The sequence below is a fragment of the Heteronotia binoei genome, chromosome 4 (genome assembly GCF_032191835.1).
Source record: "Heteronotia binoei isolate CCM8104 ecotype False Entrance Well chromosome 4, APGP_CSIRO_Hbin_v1, whole genome shotgun sequence".
In the NCBI taxonomy this organism is placed as follows: Eukaryota; Metazoa; Chordata; class Lepidosauria; order Squamata; family Gekkonidae; genus Heteronotia; species Heteronotia binoei.
Genome location: NC_083226.1, coordinates 9,032,471 through 9,055,759, shown reverse-complemented (window position 1 = coordinate 9,055,759; position 23,289 = coordinate 9,032,471). Strand labels below are relative to the sequence as shown.

The 23,289-nt window shown below is 46.9% G+C and overlaps 1 protein-coding gene across 1 annotated transcript in view; it reads left to right on the top strand.

The window, feature by feature from the left end:
* Nucleotides 1–23,289, top strand: part of LOC132569860 (alpha-2-macroglobulin-like protein 1) — a 131,717-nt gene that overhangs the window by 30,837 nt on the left and 77,591 nt on the right. The window contains exons 10-12 of the mRNA XM_060236292.1: nt 8,608–8,722; nt 18,187–18,296; nt 20,884–21,048. Of these exons, the coding sequence (XP_060092275.1) occupies nt 8,608–8,722; nt 18,187–18,296; nt 20,884–21,048 (390 nt within the window). The remainder of the gene's footprint in view (nt 1–8,607; nt 8,723–18,186; nt 18,297–20,883; nt 21,049–23,289) is intronic.

Below are 23,289 nucleotides of genomic sequence, written 5' to 3'. Positions count from 1 at the left end.
TCTTCCCAGGAGCAGTAGGGTGTATTTGCGCCATCATTTTGTAGGAAAATAGTTCCAGGAGCTTATTTGCATAACTCATTTGTATATGCCACACCCCCTGACATCACCAGAAGTGTGTTAGAAGGCAACACCCACCGCTCAGACTTTTACTTACTCATACTGGGTTTTTAAATCTCACTGTTTCTCTGTGGAGAGCCAATTTGGTGTAGTGGTTAAGTGTGCAGACTCTTATCTGGGAGAACCGGGTTTGATTCCCCACTCCTCCACTTGCACCTGCTGGAGTGGCCTTGGGTCAGCCATGGCTCTGGCAGAGCTGTCCTTGAAAGGGCAGACTCTTATCTGGGAGAACCAAGTTTGATTCCTCACTCCTCCACTTACAGCTGCTGGAATGGCCTTGGGTCAGCCATAGCTAATAATAATAATAATAAATTTATTTTTATATCCCGCCCTCCCCCCGCCAAAGGCAGGCTCACGGCAGCTAACACGACACGGTATATACCGTGATTACAGTAAAATACAATATTATTGCAAACAATTGGACAGTAAAAACAAATAAATTACATTCATAAGTTAAATTAAAATTAATCAGCAGTTAAACTGTTATAAATTCTAAATTTCAGTTTCAGTGCTACAATTCAGTTGTATATATAAGGCTAGTTGTCATTTCCCGGGGTTTCATCCTAACGCGAGCTCGAAGAGGGCAGTTTTGCAAGCCCTGCGGAACTGATTTAGGTCCCGCAGGGCTCGCACCTCTTCTGGAAGTTGATTCCACCATTGGGGAGCCATTGTTGAGAAGGCTTGCTCCCTCGTTGATTTCAATCTAACCTCCCTTGGTCCAGGGACTTTTAAAAGGTTTTGAGAGCTAGATCTCAGTGCTCTCTGAGGAACATATGGGGAGAGGCGGTCCCTAAGGTAGGCAGGTCCTCGGCCATATAGGGCTTTAAAGGTAATAACCAGCACCTTATAGCGGACTCGGTACACAATTGGCAGCCAGTGCAGATCCCGCAGCACAGGCTGCACATGTTCCCACCGAGGTAGTCCCACTAACAGCCTGGCCGCTGCATTCTGCACTAGCTGCAGTTTCTGCGTTCGGTATAAGGGCAGCCCCATGTAGAGGGCGTTACAGTAGTCTAGCCTCGAGGTGACCGTTGCATGGATCACAGTTGCCAGGTCTCTACGTTCCAGGAAGGGGGCCAACTGCCTCGCCCTCCTAAGGTGGAAGAAGGTGGATTTAGCGATGGCAGCTATCTGGGCCTCCATTGTCAAGGAAGGCTCCAGTAGCACTCCCAAGCTCTTGACCCTGCGCACTGGGATCAGTGACGCACCGTCAAAGGCTGGTAGGGAGATCTCCCCTCCTGGCCCGTCGCGACCTATGCAAAGGACCTCGGTCTTCACTGGATTCAGCTTCAGCCCACTCAGCCTGATCCAATCCGCCATGGCTTGCAAGGCACAGTCCAGATTTATAGGGACGTCGTCAGTCCGGCCGTCCATCAATAGATAAAGCTGGGTGTCATCAGCATACTGGTGACAACCCAGCCCGTACCTCCGGACAATCTGGGCAAGGGGGCGCATGTAGATGTTAAATAACATTGGGAAGAGAACTGCCCCCTGAGGCACCCCACAGTTAAGTGGGTGTCTCTGGGACAGCTCTCCTCCAATTGCCACCCTTTGTCCCCGATCTTCGAGGAAGGAGGAGAGCCACTGTAAGGCTAGCCCCCGAATTCCTACATCGGCGAGGCGGCGGGTCAGCAGCCGGTGGTCGACCATATCGAACGCCGCCGACAGGTCTAACAACAGCAATACTGCCGAGCTGCCTCGATCCAGATGTCGCCGGAGGTCATCCATGAGGGCGACCAGAACTGTCTCCGTCCCATGGCCCGGGCAAAAGCCGGACTGATAAGGATCTAAGGTGGAAGCGTCATCCAGGAAATCCTGCAACGCTACAGCCCTCTCTATAATTTTGCCCAAAAAGGGCAGATTTGAGACCGGCCGGTAATGAGCCAATTTGGCCGGATCTGATGTAGCCTTTTTCAGGAGAGGGCGGACCACTGCCTCCTTCAGGGGTGTTGGAAAGAGACCCTCTGAAAGAGATCTATTTACGATGTCCCGTATAGGACATCGTAGCTCCTCCTGGCAAGCCTTAATTAGCCAGGAGGGGCATGGGTCCAGATCACAAGTCGTAGGACGTGCAGTGGCAAGAATTCTGTCGACTTCCTCCAAGCTGAGTGGGTCAAAGCGGTCCAGGATCAAACTGGAAGACATGCATTGGGTCTCGAGTTCACTTACTGTATCTAAGTTGGCAGGGCAGTCGTGGCGGAGCGACTGGATCTTATCTGCAAAGAATTTCGCGAAAGCCTCACAGCCGATCTCCAATTCCTTAACGTTTGGATTGCCTTGTGGCAATGTAGTAAAGTTCCGAATTACCCTAAACAATTGTGCTGGGCGCGAATTTGCAGACGCAATCTTGGCCGCAAAGTATGTTTTCTTTGCGGCCTTGACTGCCATCTCATAGGACTTCATAAACTTCCTATAAGAAGTTCTAGCCACTTCGTCACGGGTACGCCGCCATTGCCTCTCTAGCCGTCTGAGACCTTGTTTCAGCTGGCGTAACTCCGGGTATACCACGGGGCCAGCCTAATCCGAGGTCATAGAGGACGTCGAGGAGCGATCTCGTCGATGGCCCTAGAGAGCCGGGTGTTCCAAGTCTCAACTAGGTCGTCGAGGGAATCGCTAGAGGGCCAGGAGTCCCACAGAGTCATTTGGAACCGTTTCGGGTCATCTGGCTCCGCGGGCGAGCCATAATACGCTCGTCGCCTAAACAGGTTTGGGGTGGCATATCTATACGAGCCCTGAGGGCGAAGTGGTCCGACCATGGCACCACTTCAGCGGTTATATCGTCCACTGTAACCCCGGCCGCAAAGATCACGTCTAACGTGTGCCCGGCCTGGGTGAGTGGGGGTTGTAACAAATTGAGAGGCCTAGCGTCGCCATGGAAGACACTAGGTCCGTCGCCTGACTGGAGGCCGGGTCATCAGCATGGACGTTGAAGTCACCCAGGATTACCAACCTTGGGTGCTCCAGCGCCCAGCCTGTCGCCGCCTCGAGCAGGGACGGTAAGGCGCTAGCTGGTGCGTTAGGCGTCCGGTACACCAGCCAGATCGCCAACCCCTCTCCAGCCTCCCACGCCAGACCGGCACATTCAATACCCTCGATCCTTGGGGCCGGGAGCACCCTGAAGGAGTAAGCCTCTCGTATAAATAATGCCACTCCTCCCCCCTGCCCGCTAGTCCGTGATTGGTGGAAGACTGAATAACTGGGGGAGCTGTTTGGGAGAGGGCTACCATATCACCCTCTCGGTTCCAGGTTTCAGTCACGCAAGCCAGGTCCATGTCCTGCTCGAGTAAGAACTCTTAGCCCCACTACCTGCCACCCTCGGGATGGGACGCAGACCGGAAGAGGGCCGAGCACTGTTTTGTCTCCGCCTCCTTCCCATATAATTCCGTCTGCTCCCACCGTCATACCTTCCCCTCCCCATGAGCACTGGGATCCCTGGGCCAGACATCCACCCTGTACCCGATCCTTCACTGATGTCAGTTAGCTTGCTACCCAGTTGTCTTATCCAGAATTTCACCCCCCTCACCCTCCTCTATTTCACAATTCCGAATTGCCCGTCCTCTATTAATTTAGTCTGTAGTTACTTAAATTAAGCCCCAACCCTGTCTCCTTAAATTGATTAGCTAAAAACTTTGATCATCTGTGGCATATTAATAAATAAATAAATATATCCCCCCATTAAACCTTCCAATTAATCTGCCAATAATAATAAATATACAATCAAGCTAAGCAATTAATAAATCACCAATTAAATAACTAATTAACAATCTAATCCCTTAAATTACCGGCAATATAAAATTTAACTCAGTGGGGAGTGGTAAACAAAGCTACTGGTTTGGGTAGTGATCTTACAGGTCTTAAAGTGCTAGTGCCTTTAAATGTCCTCAGCTTCTGACTGGGGTTTCTGTTAGCACAGTCTGTCTGTTGTCCAGACAGACTGTTTTCTTCTTCTTCTTCTTCTTCTTCTTCTTCTTCTTCTTCTTCTTCTTCTTCTTCTTCTTCTTCTTCTTCTTCTTCTTCTTCTTCTTCTTCTTCTTCTTCTTCTTCTTCTTCTTCTTCTTCTTCTTCTTCTTCTTCTTCTTCTTCTTCTTCTTCTTCTTCTTCTTCTTCTTCTTCTTCTTCAAGAAGCCGGCGATCCATGATTTCTGGGGTGCAAACTCTGCCCACGGACATGGTATGTGATTGGATGGTGAACTTGGGGGATCCAAAGCAAAAATCATGAGAATCCATGAGGATCCGTGGTTTGGAAACATGTTTTTCCACTGTTGTGGCACCACAGATTCGCGGAGGCATGATTTTTCTGGTGCGGCCTATAGTCTAAGACAGCATCTACAGCATGATGGTGGTTTCATTTCATTTCACCGTAAAAATCATATGAATTCATGAGGAGCCATCTTTGGAACCCTGTTTTTGCACAGGTGAGGTGCCACGAATCTGTAGAGGCGTGATTTTTGTGGTCCTGCCTATAGTCTAAGACAGGATCTACAGAATAATAGTGGTTTGATTTCATTTCAATGTAAAAATCATACAAATTCGTGAAGATCTGTTTAGATCCGACTTCTACCCAGACCCAGTTTTTAGAGTATCCAGTTGCAAACACCTTGCATTTTCGCTTACTTGTCCCTTGCAATCCTTAGTTCTTCCCCCTTTCTCCCTCTTTGCCAAAATGCAAGTTGTAGCCTCCTCAGTTGTGGCAGAGACTTGAATATGTTAGTCTGCACAGCACCCTATACAGGAACAAAACTATGAATATTATTACCAGTTCTTTTTCAAGGTGAGAAGCTCTCTAAATTTTGTACTGCCTTGTAAGAAAGTCCCACTGAATTTAATGAGACTAGAGGTGAGGGGACCTAAAATTGCAGCTGAGAGTCCTGAACCTTTACTCAGAAGTAAGTTCCACATAGCTCAGCATTTAGAATCAAGTATGTATGCTTGGGACTGTGGCCTTCTTTGGTGCAGATCCCAAACAGTTTATGCACTTAAAGAAATGCAAATAGCTGTCAGATCCCTGGAAAGAAATGCATGCCATATTGAGAAGGGGAAACCAACCCGGGTTTTTCTCTTACCATTCAGGTGAAGATCCTGTGAATTTAGGGGAGATATTTGTGAGTTTCCTGCATTGTGCAGGGAGTTGGACTAGATGACCCTGGAAGTCCCTTCCAACTCTAGATTCTATGATTCTAAGTTCCTATCCTTTTGCCACTGCTGCACAACTCTAGAGAAGGGAATTTAAACTTTAACCCCCTTCTCTGATATGGAGCTGCAGAGGGGCGCACAAAGTTAGTTTTGGCTAGGGCTCAAAACACTCTAGGCCAGCCCTGCTGAGGCTTCCCCTCCCCATACAAACACCCGTTCTGTTTAAATGGAGTGTGTATGTCAGATATCCCACGGGTCCCTTCATTTTTTGAGTGGGGGGTGCCATTTTTTGGTTTCCCCCCCCCCCTCAAAAAAAAATGTAGATCCGGCCCTGAAGATAACGGTCTTGCAGTGTAACTCAGCTAGACTTAAGTTTCACGTTTTCTTTTCCTTAGATCTATGTCTTCTAGCGATGATAGCTATTTTTATGCATGCACTCTGGTTTAATCTGTGTTAATAAAACCGCTTCCCTGTTTAAGAAAGCAAACTGTGACTCACATCTGTCCAACACGCCGAAGACCACTCTTACATGCTAAAGAAATGCATACGGGGTTGCGGGGAGCTAAATTTGGTAGAGTTGGAAGCTCTACCCTTTGTACTTGCTGGGACGGTGGGGAGAGACGGTGGCTCAGTGGTAGAGCATCTGCTTGGGAAGCAGAAGGTCCCAGGTTCAATTCCCAGCATCTCCAAAAAAGGGTCCAGGCAAATAGGTGTGAAAAACCTCAGCTTGAGACCCTGGAGAGCCCCTGCCAGTCTGAGAAGACAATACTGACTTTGATGGACCCGGGGTCTGATTCAGTATAAGACAGCTTCATTGGGGAGGAATGGTGGCTCAGTGGTAGAGCATCTGCTTGGGAAGCAGAAGGTCCCAGGTTCAATCCCTGGCATCTCCAAAAAGGGGTCCAGGCAAATAGGTGTGAGAAACCTCAGCTTGAGACCCTGGAGAGCCGCTGCCAGTCTGAGAAGACAATACTGACTTTGATGGACCAAGAGTCTGATTCAGTATAAGGCAGCTTCATAGGTTCGTATGCTCAGGAGGCAGCCTTACCAGGTTTCCCCAAGATGCTGCAAGGAGGCTAGGTTTTATATCTTGGAGTGGTAGCAATGAAGAGGAAACATACATGCTTTTACATGCAAGCATGCAAGTCAGTTGCTACAAGGTCTAGCCCCGATGAGTCCTCTCTCAAAGGCCAAAACAGCCCTAGAAATGGCCCTGCCCTAGAAATGACCCTTTCACTGACAGAAGCCAAGCCTGGAATGCTGTGGTTGCCTAGTAATCACCACTGAGGAATTCTATTGTTTGGGGGGATTTTTAACACACCAATGTATTATTTTGTTTAGATTTTTTGGATTTTTCTGCAAACCCTGGGGCATTTTTCAGGTTTGTCGATAGATCTGTCCTTTCTGTTCAGAACGCCATTTGCCAGATTTAAGTATTCCAAGATTTGGCTGACTTAGCTAAATATCTATTTTTATTTAATTTTATCAAATTTTGGCCAAGTTTGCGGATGACACTAAATTGTTCAGGGTGGTGTGAACCAGAGAGGATCGTGAGGAACTCCAAAGGGACCTGTTGAGGCTGGGTGAGTAGGCGTCAACGTGGCAGATGCGGTTCAATGTGGCCAAGTGCAAAGTAATGCACATTGGGGCCAAGAATCCAGGCAACAAATACAAGTTGATGGGGTGTGAACTGGTAGAGACTGACCAAGAGAAAGATCTTGGGGTCATGGTAGATAACTCACTGAAAATGTCAAGACAGTGTGCGTTTGCAATAAAAAAGGCCAACGCCATGCTGGGAATTATTAGGAAGGGAATTGAAAACAAATCAGCCAGTATCATAATGCCCCTGTATAAATCGATGGTGCGGTCTCATTTGGAGTACTGTGTGCAGTTCTGGTCGCCGCACCTCAAAAAGGATATTATAGCATTGGAGAAAGTCCAGAAAAGGGCAACTAGAATGATTAAAGGGCTGGAACACTTTTCCTACGAAGAAAGGTTGAAACGCTTGGGACTCTTTAGCTTGGAGAAACGTCGACTGCGGGGTGACATGATAGAGGTTTACAAGATAATGCATGGGATGGAGAAAGTAGAGAAAGAGATACTTTTCTCCCTTTCTCACAATACAAGAACTCGTGGGCATTCGATGAAATTGCTGAGCAGACAGGTTAAAACGGATAAAAGGAAGTCCTTCTCTTATGTTCTTATGTGACTCAGAATGTTGGACTGGATGGGCCATTTGCCTGATCCAACATGGCTTCTCTTATGTTTTTATGTGACTCAGAGTGTTGGACTGGAGGGGCCACTGGCCTGATCCAACAGGGCTTCTCTTATGTTCTTATGTGACTCAGAGTGTTGGACTGGAGGGGCCACTGGCCTGATCCAACACGGCTTCTCTTATGTTCTTATGTGACTCAGAGTGTTGGACTGGAGGGGCCATTGGCCTGATCCAACATGGCTTCTCTTATGTTCTTATGTGACTCAGAGTGTTGGACTGGATGGGCCATTGGCCTGATCCAACATGGCTTTTCTTATGTTCTTATGTGACACAGAGTGTTGGACTGGAGGGGCCATTGGCCTGATCCAACATGGCTTCTCTTATGTTCTTATGTGACACAGAGTGTTGGACTGGATGGGCCATTGGCCTGATCCAACATGGCTTTTCTTATGTTCTTATGTGACACAGAGTGTTGGACTGGAGGGGCCATTGGCCTGATCCAACATGGCTTCTCTTATGTTCTTATGTGACACAGAGTGTTGGACTGGATGGGCCATTGGCCTGATCCAACATGGCTTCTCTTATGTTCTTATGTGACACAGAGTGTTGGACTGGATGGGCCATTGGCCTGATCCAACACGGCTTCTCTTATGTTCTTATGTGACTCAGAGTGTTGGACTGGAGGGGCCATTGGCCTGATCCAACATGGTTTCTCTTATGTTCTTATGTGACACAGAGTGTTGGACTGGATGGGCCATTGGCCTGATCCAACATGGCTTTTCTTATGTTCTTATGTGACACAGAGTGTTGGACTGGATGGGCCACTGGCCTGATCCAACATGGCTTCTCTTATGTTCTTATATCCCACCCTCCCCTGGCAGGCTCATGGCGGCTAACAGCAGCAAATTAACCATATAAAACATTAAAACAGATCTCACAATAAATTCAACCGATACAATTTGCAATCATTTAAAACCAAGTTGTGCATTTCTAAGTGCCCTGAATAATCTTGCGTCACTTGCGGTGACTCAGTGGGACTGTAGATAGAAATAGATGATATGACAGCCATTTCCCTCTCCAGCAATCTTCACCTCCCTTGGGACAACTTGGCTCACAAGACTTTCTGCTCTGTATTACTGTAGACCGACAAGACTGGCTGTGCATCATTCACCATTCACGCGGCTGACATCAATATGACTCAAGCAGGTGTTGGGAGCTCGATTGGACTTTTTGCGGAATTGGTTGATGAAGAAACAGGTACAAGGGGGGAAAAGACGGGGAAATACAAATGCCGCCTGATTTGAGAGTTTGGGTAATTTTAGATTTACGTTGATAGTTTAGTTTTATTCTCTCTTTCTTGCTAACTTTTTAAAGTGTCATGTATTTTAAAATTTGGGGCAAAACTCCCATTTGAAGCTGCCAAGTCCAGCCTCGGAACCAGCAAGCCCTCTCCGGTGAATTTAAGCATTTCTCACGTGCCCTGCAGGTGAGAAATGCTTTGTTTTATTTAATTTTTTTTCTTGCTGGGCTTAGATTTTAATCCCACCTTAAAAGACACCAGGTTTTTCAGGGCCCTGTGCATCCCCACCACTGAACTTCTGCCTGCAGAGTTGAAAAAAATGAATGGATTTTGGCTTTTGTCCCACACTTGATTGGGGGGAGGTTCCGGTGGGGGGGTTTTCTGGGTCTTAGCAGGAATAGGTAGATTTTGCAGGATGTGTCTACTGTAGAAGCTAAGGGTTTTGAGTCCTGTTGGGTAGTTAAAATGAAGTAGGCATTGGGAGGGAATCTTCATCTACTTCGAGGTCCATTCATCTCTTATTCACCTGCCTAAAGTCTCCTTCCTTTTATTTTTGTTAAAAACACATCTGAATGTTTTGTGGTTTTGGGTGGTCTCACCCCTGGATTGAGTGATCTCTGTTGACAATGATGTCTGTGTATAATGCTTCATTCAAGTCACCTTGTAACTTTTGTGTAAGAGTAAAAACTGCAGTGAGGGGAGGTCCAATAAAACGCCATTTAAAAAAAAATTGGGGGCAATTGAGGGTTGCTTCTTCATGGAGGCCTTCCAGTCTTCAGGTCCACTTGAGTAATGTATCCAAGCCCAGGTAACCAGTCCCTGTCCCTAATCCAGTGTTCTGCACAACAAACATGGGTATCCTTGTGGAAGATTTGCATAGGCATTTGGGGGTGACCTGGTGCCTGCTAGGACTTTTCCTGGTGTCGGGCAACTGTCTTGAGAAAGCTGCTGTGGCTTTTTCCCAGCAGGCCTTCTGACTGGCTATTAGAGGTTTGAGTGTCTGTGCAGATTTTTTTTTTAATTTAAATTTTATTATAACCAAAAATAAACAATTTAGTACCAATCGCAATTATGAAAAATACATGACAAATCCTTACACTACAGATTTGATTCAAACATTACGTACATACAGGGTAATTTCCTTAAATAATGAAATCCAACATTTCAGGAAGAAACGTTTCACTTTCCGTAGCAGTAGAATTCACATATTCTAGATAAGGGAGCCATTTTTCTGTTAAGGTATTTGTGTGTGTTGGCGTTTCCATTAGTAGTAGTTGTGTTGAGATCTTATCTCGTACGATTATGTCCCTCACCTTAATGCACCGTTCATCTACCGAAGGGACTTTAGTACTCTTCCAAATTGGAGCTACTAAATTTTTGCCAGCTAACAGTAACATTGAGATAAGTTCCAAACGTAAGGGAGTAACCACTTTTCTGGCCACAAATTCAGTAAAATTACTTCTGGTTTTAAAAGCACCATTGTGCCTGTCATTTCTGAAATTTTAGCCACAATACTGGCCCCAAAATTACTTATTTTTGGGCAAGTCCACCAGCAATGCAAAAAATTACCCTCCATCCCACAACCTTTCCAACATATAGCACTGTTCTTTAGCTTACTTTTGAACAACTTTTCCGGAGTCAAATGCCATCGCGTTACAATTTTGAATTGCTGAGTTCGTAAGTTTATTTGTGCAGATTTTTAATAATGTTCCTTCCGTAGCAGATGCCACCACAGCATAAAAATATTCACTGTGACTGAAGGTAAGCTTCACCAGCCATGTTGTGATTGGCGCCACCTCTTAGAGTAGTCATTTCGTCCGAGCATCTAGCATGCCGTGTCAGGATTCCAAAGGCTCCCACAGGCGCAAAAAGGTTGGGGACTCCATTCTAAGAGATGGATCTGACAGGAAAATACCACTATTATACACCACATTTGCTCAGGATTACTCTGACGGACGGATTGGAAGGCAGCCCACTTGGCATGACCTGTCACCGCTGCATGGTGGTGGGTTCCTCACACAGACATCCTTTGCTAAGTGGCTCAAGAAGAACTCAGCAGCTTCACTTCTGCCCAGGTCTGTACATGTGTGCAAGCCATGCTCAGTGCATTAGGATTTGCATGCTGGGTCCCTGGTGAGGAACAGGTCTTTGGGGATCACCATGTGGGAGGCACACACCAGCAGACCATAATAGGCCTGGTATTAGCTAAATATTAAACTTAGTGGACAGTGATCACTTAAAGAACTATCTATGACCTCAAGCCTGTCCACCAAGTTCGGTAATATTGCAAAGTAATCAATTATTCTGTCAGTGAACGGGCCCATAGATAGATAAGTAAAAGAGCCACTGGTTACATCTAAATAAATACCATTTATTTGCAAGTTAGCTCATGAGAGTAAGTCTAACATGCAATTTAGCTCATGAGAGTAAGGCCGTTTTCCCACAGACCTTACCGCGGAGCGATGTCCTTCTTCACCGCGCAGCGTCTGCGCGGATTTCCCACCAGCTGCTCTGCAGAACCAGGAAATGCTGGACCTTTTGCGTCGCAGATGCAAACCGCTAAAAACCAGTTTACGTTAGCCACGCAAAAGCCGCGGCTCTTCCTGGTTATGCGGAGCAGTTGGTGGGAAATCCGCGCAGACGCTGCGCGGTGAAGAGGGACGTCGCTCCGAGGTAAGCTCTGTGGGAAAACGGCCTAAGTCTAGGAATGTTAGTGCTGGTTTTAGGCCCGGTATTATGTTCACACAGAGGTGCCATCCCTGTGCTGTCAAAGTTGGGGAAATTTGGGGGCAGGGCCTGGAGAGGGTAGAGTGACATCACTCCTGGATGACGCTGTAGGAATTTCCCTGATCTCTATGGCAAAGCCCATATAAACCAGGGGGAATTCCTTGATTGCCAGGGATGACGTGACATCACTTAAGAGTGAACAACGTGACACCACATCCAGATGGTGTTCTAGGAATCCCTCCAATCACTATGGTCTTTACCATAGAGATTGAGGGAATTCCTAGTTCATCACTGTCAGTGCCATTTTCTGGCCTGTTTTTTTAATCCTTCTCCTCAAATGATCAAGAGCAGGAGACTGACGGCAAGGGTGGATTGCGTGCTGCCACCAGGCAAATGACAACTCTGTGCATTTGCCCTGCTAATGGCTGGCTCGGGGAATGGGTGCAGTGGTGCCCATTGGCCTGCGTTTTAACATTGCCCTGTAGTGTCTTTGTCTGCAGACGATGTGTCCAACGGGCATAAAAGGGGAGGAACAGTGTTTCCATGGGCACTTTTGGCATCTTTTGGCTTTCCCCTTTAGGCCACTGCCACACCAGAGATCACCAATATTGATTGTGAGGGTCTGGCATGGGGTGCTGAAAAGAGTTTGGCTATTTTGCTGGTATGCCCAGATGCCTAGCACACCAGCAGATACTCTGTCACGCCTGGTATGAACATATATGAAGCTGCCTTATACTGAATCAGACCCTCCTGGGTCCATTGAAGTCAGTCTTGTCTACTCAGACTGGCAGCAGCTCTCCAGGGTCTCAGGCTGAGGTTTTTCACACCTATTTGCCTGGACTCTTTTAGTTGGAGATGCCGGGATTGAACCTGGGACCTTCTGCTTCCCAAGCAGATGCTCTGCCACTGAGCCACCATCCCTCCCCAAACATATGAACATATGAAGCTGCCTATACTGAATCAGACCCTTGGTCCATCAAAGTCAGTATTGTCTTCTCAGACTGGCAGCGGCTCTCCAGGGTCTCAAGCTGAGGTTTTTCACACCTTTTTGCCTGGACCCTTTTTTGGAGGTGCCAGGGATTGAACCTGGGACCTTCTGCTTCCCAAGCAGATGCTCTGCCACTGAGCCACCGTCCCTCCCCAAACATATGAAGCTGCCTATACTGAATCAGACCCTTGGTCCATCAAAGTCAGTATTGTCTTCTCAGACTGGCAGCGGCTCTCCAGGGTCTCAAGCTGAGGTTTTTCATACCTCTTTGCCTGAACCCTTTTTTGGAGATGCCAGGGATTGAACCTGGACCTTCTGCTTACCAAGCAGATGCTCTACCACTGAGCCACCATCCCTCCCCAGCCCACACCTGGTGGAGGCAGTTGTGGGCTGGGCCTTGACGTTTCCCAGACGCTTGGTTCTGGGGGACTTTAACATCCATACTTTCTCGCAGTTTACGGATCTAGTATCCTCCATGGCAGCGCTAGGACTCTCTCAATCTGTATCAGGTCCTACGCACCAAGCAGGCCACACCCTAGATTTGATCTTTGGGATGGCAATAAATGTGAACTTAGATGCCATTGATGCAGCGCCATGATCTGGCTACTTTGCCCTAAAGGCCTGGCTGAGCATTTCATCTCTTCCCTGTTCGAGCAGTGAACTGATTTATGCTTGCCTACAGAGACTGATGGATCCAATTGGTTTCTAGAATGCTCTGCAGGATCCAGTGCCCCCTGGTAACTTGTCAGATCTGTGGTAGAGGATTTGCATAGCCCTTGACGACGTCACTCCCCGATACCCTCTTTGCGCCTGCTCCAAGTTAGCTCCATGGTATACCCTGGAGGTACGAAAGATGAAATGGGAGCTGAGACAGCTAGAGCAGGGTTAGCAGCAGACTCATGATGAAGCTGCAAGGACATCTTATGTGACTTTTCTGAAATCCTATGAGGTGACAGTGAAAGCCACAAAGAAAGAATTCTACAGCATCCGCTAGCTCTCACCCAGCTCAGTTATTTAGAATAACTTCTTCAGGGACCCCAAAAAAGATAGTAATCCGATAATCAGTGCTGAGGCTTTTGCAAGCTGTTTTGTGGATAAAATCTTTTTGCTCCAGAAGGAACTGCTGGCCAATATTGACACAATACGTGAACTGGAGGCTCCTTGGCTGTCTTTAGGTCCAGTAATGGACCATTTCAGCCAGTTCTCGCAGGACGAGGTTGACAGGATCCTTGGTGCTGTGAAACCCACTACTTGCCTCTTGCACATCATGGCTGGTGAAACCCAATAGGTTCCCCTGGCGGATGTCATCAACTTGTCCTTGAGTCCAGGGACCTTCCCAGGGGCTGTAAAGGAGGCTGTAGTGTTCTTTTAAAAAAGCATCTCCCACTGATCCAGCCAACTATAGCTCAGACTCAAATCTTTCGTTCCTGGGCAAGGTAGTCGAAAGAGCGGCAGGTAAACAACTCCAGGCTTTCCTGGATGATTCCTTGATCCTGGATCCATTCCAATCTGGTTTCCACTCAGGCTGTGGGATGGAAACAGAACTGGTATGAAGAGGGAAACACACTTTCCCAAAAACAGCAGCACAGAGACTTGCAAAAGCAATTAACTGAGGATGATTGGACTGAAATATGGGATGGACGGAGGGGAGGGATGGTGGCTCAGTGGTAGAGCATCTGCTTGGGAAGCAGAAGGTCCCAGGTTCGATCCCTGGCATCTCCAAAAAAGGGTCCAGGCAAATAGGTGTGAAAAGCCTCAGCTTGAGACCCTGGAGAGCCGCTGCCAGTCTGAGAAGACAATACTGACTTTGATGGACCAAAGGTCTGATTCAGTATAAGGCAGCTTCATATGTTCATATGGGAATTAACAAACTCTCAATCAAAAATTTTCTCTGTAAAAATGCAATCACTGAAACTAACTACCGAATGGTATGTGATTCCCCAAACACTAAACCGTATCAACCCCTCATATCCAAGATATTGTTATAAAAATTGTGGAAGAGAAGTGGATTACTTGCACTGTTGGGGGTCTTGTCGACAAATACAGACATTTTGGCAAAACATAATTGAAAAAACAGATATTATGCTTTCAATAAAGATTCCTAATATTCCAGAGATTGTTTTACCGAATCACTGGAATACATAGGGCCTGTCGAACATATGAACATATGAAGCTGCCTTATACTGAATCAGACCCTTGGTCCATCAAAGTCAGTATTGTCTTCTCAGACTGGCAGCGGCTCTCCAGGGTCTCAAGCTGAGGTTTTTCACACCTATTTACCTGGACCCTTTTTTGGAGATGCCAGGGATTGAACCTGGGACCTTCTGCTTCCCAAGCAGATGCTCTACCACTGAGCCACCGTCCCATCCCCATCACCGTCCCATCCCCTGTTCAGACGCACAGTTTAATCAGTTGTCTCTGCTGTTTCCTACCGGATTTAAACTGGCTGATCAGAGAGCAACATCTGCCTCCCGGTAGCCAATCGTTGTCGCCGCGCTCCAAGCCTTCTCCAACTGGATTGTTTTGTTACCTGCTCCTTTGTGGTGTTTTTTGAGTTGTCCGGTTTCACCTCGTAGTTTTCTCCGTCTGGATATTTCTGCTGTGATATTAACCAGCTTCCAGATGTCTGAAGGCTCTGGATGTGCCAGAGCAAAAGGAGCCTCAGACATCCAGTTTACGGTCGCCATTTTTTTTACTACTTAGCAATATGCGCATAACCACATAAGAGTTTTTACCTACGTGCATGCGCATATTCACATAATGTGTGCATGCACATAGTGCACGCATGCACATTATGCTCCTATGTGCATAATAGTGGGGGGGTGGGCTCCCTCTGGGTTTCCTGCCCCCCCAGGGAAAGTGTATGCACAATACATCGCCTCTCCTTTCCCGGTGTAGTGAACGCTGCGTGGTCACTGTCTGGCTATGCCTGGCAGATGGTCACTGCAATGGCCTCTCCTACATTACTGCATCCATGGCAACACCTTCTCGCTGATCCCCCCGGTTTTTTCACAGAGTTTGCCACGTCATGGTGCGACCGAATGTCCGGCGGTATAACCGGATGGGCAGGCTGGGCTCACCAACCTCGCCAGCCAAGAGAAGGAAAACTCTAACATCATGCCTGGACAGACAGAGCTCGTTAATGTAACACCTACCACCTGGAGGACTCGCTGCTGGCGTCCCGGCTTACTGGGCCATGGCAGATGACCCCAAGGTGAAAGGGTGGAGCCAGTACTGCGCATACTGCGCTTCACCTAAAAATTCCTCTGCACAGGCCTGAAGGGTATTCACATCCACAACCCACAACATACCAAGTCCTGCAGCGATGGGCAAGGGGTGAAACGGCAGGTGGAAGATGCCACTGGAAGCCGCAGTCCCGATCCTGCATGTAGGCGGTTCAGGGCATTGGTCGCCTGATGCTGACCCGGAGACGAAAGCATAAGAGAAGCCATGTTGGATCAGGCCAATGGCCCATCCAGCCCAACACTGTGTCACATAAGAACATAAGAGAAGCCATGTTGGATCAGGCCAATGGTCCATCCAGCCCAACTCTCTGTGTCACATAAGAACATAAGAGAAGCCATGCTGGATCAGGCCAATGGCCCATCCAGCCCAACTCTTTGTGTCACATAAGAACATAAGAGAAGCACTGTTGGATCAGGCCAATGGCCCATCCAGCCCAACTCTCTGTGTCACATAAGAACATAAGAAAAGCCATGCTGGATCAGGCCAATGGCCCATCCAGACCAACACTCTGTGTCACATAAGAACATAAGAGAAGCACTGTTGGATCAGGCCAATGGCCCATCCAGCCCAACTCTCTGTGTCACATAAGAACATAAGAGAAGCACTGTTGGATCAGGCCAATGGCCCATCCAGTCCAACACTCTGTGTCACATAAGAACATAAGAGAAGCCATGTTGGATCAGGCCAATGGCCCATCCAGCCCAACTCTCTGTGTCACATAAGAACAAAAAAGAAGCACTGTTGGATCAGGCCAATGGCCCATCCAGTCCAACGCTCTGTGTCACACAGTGGCCAATATTTGTGTGTGTGTGTGTGTGTGTGTGTGTGTATAATCTCTAATTTTTTTTTATTTTTTGATTGTTTGTTTTTCAACATACATCTAAAAAAGTTTATAGCATCCAATGATTTGCTTTGCAAAGTTTAGCCTAATAATGACAGTTGTATTGTTGTATTGGAAAACTCAATAAAAATTATAAATGGAAAGAGACAGAACTGGTCACCCTTACAGATGACCTCCAGAGACACCTGGATCAAGGGGGATCATTGCTACCATTATTACTTGACCTGACAGCAGCATTCAATACGGTTGATCACAATCCCATGGCCTACCACCTCCCCAGTGTGGGGATATGTGACCAAGCCTTATAGTGATTCGTCTCTTTTCTCCAGAGTTGGGGACTGAGGGTGGCGCTTGGGGAGAAAGTATCACCACATTACCCTTTGGTATGTGTAGTCCCACAAGGAGCAATTTCCTCTCCCATGTTATTCAACATCTACATGCTTTCCCAGACATTTTGGCCATGGGCTTGGAGGTCATGGTTAGGAGGTTAAACAGAGTTGGTTGAAGCTAAATCCATCCAAGATGGAGGTTCTGTGCCTGGGCCAAGGAGGAATGGGATGGGGGATTCCACTCTCAAGTCTCGATGGGATGCTGCTAACACCAGCGCCAACAATGGTGTGATTTGGGTGTGATTTTAGATTCCTCCCTTTCCATGGAGGTCCAAATCACTAATGTTGCCAGATCACCATTTTTCATCTTCACCAGATCAGGCAGATGGCCCCCTCTCTCTCCCTGCTCCCCCAACCTAGCCACAATGATCCATGCAATGGTCACCTCCAGGCTGGATTACTGTGACTTGTTTTACGCAAGGCTACCCTTGAGACTCATCTGGAAACTCCAGCTGGTCCAAAATGCAGTGGCACATGTTCTTATGAGAACACCAATCAGTATTCAATCAGTGCTCTACCAGCTGCCAGTTGAATACCAGGTCAAGTTTGACATTTTGACCTTCCAAGCCCTAAGGGATCTGGGACCTTCCCTCTCTATATGTCCCCCAAAGAGCATTGCGCTCATAGAACCAAGATCTAGTGGTGATCCCCTGGCCCTAAAGGTGTCTACTTAGCCTCATCCAGGTGGAACACTCATGGTGGCATAGTGGAACACTCTCCCTATTGAAACCTGGGCCCTGCGAGACTTAATGCAATTCTGCAGGGCCTGAAAGATGGAGGCGTTCTGCCAGGCTCACGACTGAGGCAGTGGAGGATCCATCTATATTGGCCTTCTCCTGTGCAGCTGTGCATGTTGTCAACTTGTATTATCTCTCGGTCTGCATGTTTTCCCAGTATCAACCACTCTCCACCTGCAACGCTTGGGGAATTTTGGTGGGAGCTGATGGAGCTTGAATGGCGCCATTGACTGTTATTGTTTGTTATTAATGTATTTTGTTTTATATTGGCTTTTAATAACTGTGATATCTTAAACATTGTACTATGCATTCATTGCTTTGTTGTAACCCACCTTGAGCCTGCTTGAGTGTGGGGGGGAGGGGCGGAGGAGGGCTAGAAGCCAAATGAATGAATGAATGAATGAATGAATACAAGGAAGGAAGGATGCTGTGCTTTTTTGCTGCACTCTTTTCACACTGCTGTGCTGAGCCAACATTTCCTTTCTCCATGCAGGAGCAGCAAGCAGAGCACAACACGACTTGACTCTCAGCAGCAAGGAGGTGTCGATCGAATTCATCAGCCTCAATCCATTCTATAAACAGGGCTTTCCATACACTGGCAAGGTAATATCTGTCAAGCATCGATATTTCTCAATAATCAAGCTTTTGTTCTTTAATCAAAAGTTGCTTTATTGTTAAAACTCCATAGCTTGCCCAAGGACGAACTCCTTGGAAGTAACGACGTACATAGCATTGCATAGTAACTTATAGGCATGCTTCAAAGGGAAAGGTTACAGATAACTTCAAAAGGACAACATACAGAGGCAAATTGAGTTGAGGGTTCAAAGGCTACTCACTAGTATCTCTTTACGACTAAGGAATGTCAACTAATAAAAACATCTCCCTTTCTCACACATTCACTGGGAACCGATAAGACCTGGCTGTGTGAATCCGGGGGAGAGGCACTCTACACCGTTAGCACAAGGTTACTTTAAACATCCTGGGTCCAGATAGATTTATTAGGCACCCTTTAATTAGAAGAAGAAAGCGGGGGGTGGGGGGGGAAGAGCATGAAGAGTATCCTGCTTTGTATCTGACTTGTCTGCGGAACACCATTAGAAGTAGCATATAGAAATAGCATGCTTGACAAGATCCCACCCTTGCTTTCCTTTTCTCTTCATATAATCTAGTCATTGGACCAAATTAAGTGATTATTTTTGAAACTGAAGAGTAGATTCCTGTGAGACACTCATATCTAGCTTCTACAAAGCACAACTGTGGCTCATTATTAGAGCATCTGCTTGGCATTCAAAAGGTTTAGTCCTCATCATCTCCAGTAAGGATCAAGTCATAACTTACTTAATAGCCACATAGAATAAACTTCAGATGTTTGAGAGCTGCAAGACATAACAAATATTATACATAAATATTACATTTGTATGTGTCTTTAGTACTTTCTTTGCACAGAAAGATAAAATACATATCTACACACTTTGCAATATGGTCGTGCTAGGAGACATTTTTTAAAAAAAGCTGGGAGTAACAGTCCCGATAAAACCAACATAGGGAAAGGTTAGGGAATTACTTCTTGGCATCAGTGGGAGAAGGAAACACACATGTACGATATAAATCACTGACCACTGTTTTCATTATTATGCATCTTTCTTTGTCTTGACACCAAGGTTAGTGAATACAGCTCCTACATGAGCTATGAAATTTAGGGGAAATCCTGCACTACCCTCTTTAATTGCATCCCTCCTTCCAGTGGGACAGCCTAATGGGAGGAGACACCAGAGAAAAGGTGCAAAATGTTATCACAGGTGAACTGAGGGAAACCATGACTTCACCACTACTTCTGCAGCTGCCCAGAGCCTGGTAGGAGACTAGTTAACCCTCTTACTTCTAAAGTACAGGAGGGGGATGCAGCAGTTCCCCTGCATTCAGCAGGCCTGCAAATCTGTCAGGGGACGATGGTGCTTGGCTGGCCAGGGTCCCCAGCTACTTGCCATTGGCCATCCCAGTGCACCTCACAGAGGAGGGGTGAAGGCAGCCGTCACCCTCCCCCCAATCCTGCCACCGTTGTCATTTTCTGAGTCAAGGGCTACCACTGGTGCTCATTTTCTTGTATACCTTCTGCTCTCGATCTCATTGCCCTTCTTGGTAGTTGGCTGCATTTGGATCACTCTTTCCATCCAGCATGGAAGGGTGGGAAGTGCATGTCCAGCTGGACTAGATGGAGCAGCTGGTGTCAAGCATCGATATTTCGCAATAATCAAGTGTTTGTTCTTTAATCAAAGACTTGTTTTATTGAAAACTCCCGAGCTTGCTCCAAGGACGGATTCCTTGGAAGTAATGGCATACATAGTATTGAATAGTATCTTATAGGCAACTCCAAAGGCAGGGTTACGGGTAACTTCAAAAGAATAACATAAAGATGCAAATTGAGTCAAAGGTTCAAAGGCTACTTTCTAGTATCTCTTTTATGACTACGGAATGTCAGCTAATGACAACATCTCCATTTCTCGCATATTCTCTGCGAGCCGATAAGGCATGGCTGTGTGAATCTGGGGGAGAGGCGTTCTACACTGTTGACGCAAGGTTACACTAAACATCCTGGGTCCAGATGAATTTATTATGCATCCAAGGGGAGGGGGAGAGAGAGGAGGGAGAAGAAGAAAGGGGAAAAGCCATAGGTGATACTTTAATGTAATTCTGGCCTGTTTACTAGGTACAAGTAAAACCAGCACTTAGAAATAACATGCTTGACAGCTGGCAGCTTCCCTTGCATACGCACTTGCTTTTCTCCCTCAGCTCTTGCACTCTCTAGTGGGGAAAGAGGGGGAAATAGGCAAGCCTTCTCCTACACTACAGAGGTCACCCAGAGATTACCTCTGTAGTGTAGGAGAAGGCTTGCCTATTTCCCCCTCTTTCCCCACTTCACATGTACTGAGGTACTGATGCTACACACACTTTCCTGAGAGTAAGCCTGCATTGCATTCCTCCTCAACCTCCGTGGAGAGCTGCAGCCAGTCTGAGTAGACAAGGCTGACTTTGATGGACCCTGGGTCTAATTCAGTACAAGACAGCTCCATTTGTTCACTCGCAATCTAAATTGCAACCAAATATTGTGTTGTTTTGTTGCATGGAAAAGCAAAGGTCTATGAGATGTTTGAACTTCAAGAAGATGTCCGCTTCACTCTTATTCCTGCAGATGAGAGCTTCTGCCGGGGGCATACCTGCTCAGAATGAGACTGTCTATCTCACAGTTGAGGTCAATGATGTAGAGACACATTTTCCTTACGTCACAGATGAGAACGGGGACGTTCACTTCTCGCTAGACACAACAAACTGGAATAACACCCTGGTTTCCATACGGGTGAGTTAAATGTCTTGATGTGTTCGTGAGGAAGGCTGCAGGACAGAGGCAAAATGGGAAAGTCAGCACTAGCGGCATATGCTCTGTGTGGGGATGTTCGGCTACAAAAGGATACTGCCATGCATGGGAGTAGTTGACCTGTGCATACAGTGCCAACAGAACAGCTGGGTTGGGAGGGGCTGTGGCTTAGCTGTGGAACCTCTTCTTTGCATACAGAATGTCCCAGGTTCAATCCCTGTCATCGCCAGTTAAAACTATCTGGCAGTAGGTGATACGAAAGACCTATGCCTGAGACCCTGGAGAGCCGCTGCCAGTTAGAGTTGACAAGGCTGTCCTTGGTGGAACTGTGCCGGGGATCTGGCTTCCAACCTTATACAGTGTATAAGGTCTGAGAGGAGCAGAACAGAGCAGAGCAGCTCTCATAGCTGAGACAGCTGGAGAAGTTGCTGGGAATTTCTGAGTTTTGGAAGACTTCATTCTGAGCTTTGTGGGGCTGCCTAAAATTCTGAGGTGTGATAGCTGGGGCACTGCTGTTTGTTTGGTCTTTGTTTGCTCTTTGTTTGGTTGAGTGGGCTAAAGGAGAAAGAGATTGAGAGTGATTGCTGCTGATTGCTGAGGAGTGCCTCTGCTCCACCCTCTTTGCATTTTAAGCTGCGCCTTGCCAAAGGGTGAGAGCTAAAGGGCTCTTGGCCTGTGGCTCTTCGCCTGGGGGCTCCCTAAGGACCAGGAACCCAGATCCCTGATTTCCTTGTTCTCCCAATAAGGTAAGTTGACCCTCCAGAAGGGGAGCCACTTAAACAAACAGCATTTAAAGAGGACTGTATATTTTAAAAATATATATATATATATATATCATGAAGATAGAATGCCAGCAGGGGGTTGGGGGCTTTCCAGTGTTTTGCAATATCCACGTATTGGTGATAATTCAGCCCTCATTTCTGGATGATCTCACCTAGCAATTTCATGTAGATCTTAATGGAAATGGGATAAGATGGAACCTTGTGGAACCCCACAAGCCAAACGTCAAAGGCTGAGTAGCAGTCCCCCAGCACCACGTTCTGAAACCAACCCTCCAGGTAGGCCCAGAACCCTTGTAGAATGTTGCCTCCCAATCTCTGGCTAGAACAGCAATTTGGAAAGATACCATGGTATTAAAAGGACCTAAGGGGTCCAGGAGAATAGACAAGAGACAGGAGAATTTGCCGATCTTCCAGAACAGGTCCATCTTGAGGCAACCAATGCTGTTTCAGTCCCATAACCAAGCCTAATCCCATAATGGAAAACGATTCACCTCATGGAAGAAAGTTGTAGTTGTCCAGCTACCACTTATTCAGCCGCCTTGCTTAAGAATGCAATGTTTGAGACTGATCAGTAGCTGCTGAGAGTTCCTCTGAGTAGAGGATAGGCTTAGTTATAAGTGGACACCCTACAGCCAGTGTCAAGGTTGTGGTGACCACCCTTTCTCTCAAGGAGGCGTTGACTACCTCTCAAACCCAGTCATCCCGCCATAGATTGAAGTAGCCGGGAAGGGTAAGGGCCGTGCAAGCAAGTGATAGGCCTTAAACATCCAATGATCCTATCCATTTCCTCAGATGGAATAAACTGAAAAGCAAACATCATTTTAGAGCTTGGATTTTAACTCTTCAGAATGCCTACTGGAGACTGCTCTGTGTGTGAGAGAGAGAGAGAGGGGAGGGGGAGAGAGAGAGAGAGAGAGATGATGTCTCTTGTGCCACATGCCATTTTCTAGACTTGAAATGGCTGTTTGATGTATGGATATGCACCTCACTATGGAGCAAAACCATGAGATAGCTGAATAGCCACAGTGATAACATTGGTTTCCTACAGGATCCCTTGCTGGTTCATCTGGAGAGCCAGTTTGGTGTAGTGGTGTAGTGGTTAAGTGTGCAGACTCTTATCTGGGAGAACCGGGTTTGATTCTCCACTCCTCCACTTGCACCTGCTAGCATGGCCTTGGGTCAGCCAGAGCTCTGGCAGAGGTTGTCCTTGAAAGGGCAGCTGCTGTGAGAGCCCTCTCCAGCCCCACCCACCTCACAGGGTGTCTGTTGTGGGGGAGGAAGGGAGAGGAGATTGTGAGCCGCTCTGAGACTCTTCGGAGTGGAGGGCGGGAGATAAATCCAATATCTTCTTCTTCTTCTCACTTCTTTAAAATATATCTATGCAATACATTTAATTCATCATCATCAGTCAATCCTTTATTGGCATCTAAAATAGAGAAGA